The sequence below is a fragment of the Berghia stephanieae genome, chromosome 2, assembly GCF_034508935.2.
Source record: "Berghia stephanieae isolate SIO BIC M18660-M18661 chromosome 2, UCSD_Bste_1.3, whole genome shotgun sequence".
Taxonomy (NCBI): Eukaryota; Metazoa; Mollusca; class Gastropoda; order Nudibranchia; family Aeolidiidae; genus Berghia; species Berghia stephanieae.
This window is the reverse complement of record NC_088361.1, coordinates 47,806,721-47,810,272: the sequence shown is the minus strand read 5'-3', so window position 1 is coordinate 47,810,272 and position 3,552 is coordinate 47,806,721. Positions and strand designations below refer to the sequence as shown.

General features: G+C 36.8%; 1 protein-coding gene across 2 annotated transcripts in view; it reads left to right on the top strand.

Annotated features, from left to right (window-relative positions):
- The window catches only part of LOC144965043 (myosin-IIIb-like), a 56,598-nt gene extending 53,429 nt beyond the window's left edge, over positions 1–3,169 (top strand). For both annotated transcript variants that reach the window (XM_078899922.1, XM_078899920.1), the window contains exons 29-30: positions 417–599; positions 2,447–3,169. In XM_078899922.1, the coding sequence (XP_078756048.1) occupies positions 417–599; positions 2,447–2,506 (243 nt within the window). In that variant the 3' untranslated portion in view covers positions 2,507–3,169. The remainder of the gene's footprint in view (positions 1–416; positions 600–2,446) is intronic.
- The last annotated feature ends 383 nt before the right edge of the window (positions 3,170–3,552 follow it).

The following is a 3,552-nucleotide window of genomic DNA, read 5'->3' as shown; positions in this document are numbered from 1 at the left end:
GTGTGTGTATGTGTGTGTACGTGCATGTGTGTGTGTGTATGGGTATGAGCGTGTCTTTGGTTTATGTAACTTATGAATCTTGTTGATGTAAGAGGATATGTATTGCATTCTGGAGCATGTAAACCTGTTTAATATAATGGTTTGGTTTGTGTTTGTATGTGTGTGTGTGTATGTGATTGTGGGTTTCTGTGTGTGATTGTAATTGTATGTGTGTAATTGTGTGTGTGTGTGATTGTGTGTGTGTTTGTGTCTGTGGTTGTAGGTAAATTATGTTGCTTCAGGTGTAAACCGAGTACCTGGCCGTAAACAGTGTTGTCTCTGTCGGAAAATGTTGTATCGCATCATATCGTATCGATATCGAAAATTTGTGATGTCGCCCGACACTAATGAGTATTTATTTCCATTCCTCCTTGCAGCCTCCCGTCCCATCACGCAATTACAGTGTTCAACGAAGCCTCCATCCCAGACGGGAACCATCGGCACCCACAGCAGAACCCACAGTATCAGCTACTCAACCTCCAAAGAATGCAAAAACTCAAGAAAAACGGCCTCTCCCGAAACTTCCCGAAGAGGTTTACAACCACTTGATGAAGAACGAGGTAAGGAAAGTATAGAGCAGTAAAGTTAGGTGCCCCAAACGTAAACAATAACAAGTTGCTAGTGATTTCCGTTAGGGACCGGAATAATTTACGCACAATATAGGTCTCCCAATTTTGTAGTTTGAGTTGTAGGCAATACACTTTCAGTATTGAAAATATGTTTACATAAAATCTAACAGTTGCAGAAATAATAATATAAGGCTAAATTATTATGAAAATCAGGCTCCGAATAATTCTCGTTTTGTTCACACCAGCGCAATACTTTGCTCTGGTCTAAAAATAGATAGACTGTAACTTTTGATAAATTTTAGAAAATTTTACCTTTTGTTCCATAAAATATCCATATCTAGACATTATTTGATGCATGATCGAGTATTTATGAATATGTGTTTCTTTTGCCACCTAACAGCCAAATTTTAAAGGTTATTTTTTTCTATTATTTACATTGGAACGTGAGCTGTCAAGACAGGAACATGTGGTTTGCCACGTGCTTCTTGACCTTTGTTTACGTTTGGGGCACCTAACTTTACTGCTCTATAGATTATTGTAAAGACAGACAATATTATGTATATACATATATATATATATATATATATATATATATATATATATATATATATATATAATATATATCTATATATATATAAACTTGAGCTTTTTTATAGTGCAATATCCACTAAACGTGCTCAAAGCGCTTTACAAGGGGTCCCTGACCAACAGCAACACGTAACAAATAGAACGTGACATGACGCTTGTTAGTCGATATTACAATTCTTTCTGACAGAGACAACGTTGTTAGCCGCCAAGTTCTTATTTTAAACCTGAGTAAAGTGAGAGAATGTGAGTAAAGAGTCTTTTACAAGGACTCAACTATGCGCCGATGGAGGCTCGAACTCATGGCCTTCTAATCTGTAAGCGAGTGTCATACCAGTAGACCACATACCCGCATTATAGAGTTGTAAAGTGGTCGTTTTATTACATCATATTCAGTAACTCCATTATGGACAACAACAAGAACAAAAACAACTACAACAACAACTACAACAACAACAGTAACAGGAAGGAAATAACATACCAATAAACAAGGGCAGTCACTTTTCCAAGGAAACAATGCATGGGACATAACTCTGTCATTACTATTCATATCATAATAAAAACGCAGTTATTTCCCATCCATTATAGAAAGAAAAAACGAATTTTTGTGAGGTCTTTTTATAGAATGAATGAAGTTGACGTCAATCGAGTTTTTGTCTTGTTTTTATACCGCCAGTTGGGAGATTATTTCTCACTTAAGTGCCTCTAAATATAAACGTTAAAGGTTACTCATCGTTTTATGTGTTGGTACAAGTCATATGGCGGACAGCACAGGTGGGTATTTTACCTAAACGCATAGCATCAATAGATGCAATATTGTTCATTCAGTCGTTTGCAAAAATGTACTTTTTTTCGCTTTGAGCATATTCTGTAGGTATTGCCCTATACAAATGGTCAGTGTTTTTTTTTTTTTAACGAAAGAAAGAAGAGGGCAACGGTATAGCCTTTGCTTCATACCCGAAGGTACAGAGTTCAATAACCCGCCTCGCTGTGTGACCTTGAGCAGGTCGCCTCGATCTAGCTCACTTTGCGGCGCTGCACTGCGACTGACCGCCTGGATTATTCCATTCTTAACTTGGAATAGACCCTGAAGACAAATTTCCCACTCGGAATGATGAATACTGGAAATTATTTATTATTGTTATTTTTTCATCTTTATTTTTTATTAATTCATTTTTTAATTTTACTTTATTTTGAGAAGAAGACTCGCCATTGATGACAATAACCAAAATCATCATTTTTTTCCATTTTAGGATTACGGCCCGAAATACAAATCGTTGGAGACGGACGTTTCAAAGAAGGGCCACAAATAAGAGATTCCATTTACTTTCTATTCAATTGTACTCAGTTGTATTTGTGTCAAATTCATTGTTTAAGAATAGAATTATCCATCAAGGCAAAAAGACAAAATATGTGACCCTTCGCCTCAAAATGGTATAAAGTCGGGTTGGTTAGGATGTTGAAAATTGAATGTATAGTCAGAAACATCAGACTTGTATTGAGTTTTTACGATTTATTGAGGAGAATGGCAACCATATTTTACGGTGCTAATGCCAAGAGTTAAAATTTTTGACCAGTTTAACATTTAATTCGGCTTTTAAACATCTGGTTCGTTCGGATATAATACGTTTTGAGACGATGGGTCACATATAGATAATAAGAAAAGAAGTGAGTAGGAAAGTGCCAGAAGACAATTAATAGAGAATAAAAATTTCGCGGCGGCGATGGGGGCTCGAACCCGTGACTTTACTAGCACTGGACGACAACTACGCTCTTATCCATTCCAATCCCGGAGGCAAGATGGCGGCTTTTTTGGGCATATACTCAGAAGAGATTAAAATATTCCAGCTAATAAAGCCATGGATACTTTTTTTCACCCCCTGGACACAAGAGATATAAAGGTAGACCAACCACGTCAATTCACACTGTCCCGAATAGGGACCTAAAACGCCTTCAAAATAGCAAAGCAATTAAAATCAAAGGAAGACATTATGAAATTAGCATCCACAGCAAAAGACCGTGAACTATGGAAGGAAATGACACATGATTAGAGAGGCAGCCGAGGCGTCCCGATCGGATGATTAGGAAGCGAAAGGCCTTGTCAGTAAGTCAAGTCATATATATATATATATATATATATATATATATATATATATATATATATGACGAGGTGTGTAAGATGCCAAAAATAATTATTTTGCTTTATATATATATATATTTATTGATCAATTCCCTCCCCCCCCCCCCCCATCTCCTTCTCTCTCCACCCCCAATCGTTCAACGCGACTTAAATAAACGAGACTCCTTCCATTTTTCTAGATATAAATCCCATTGGGTGCATAGATCTATTCCTTTATTC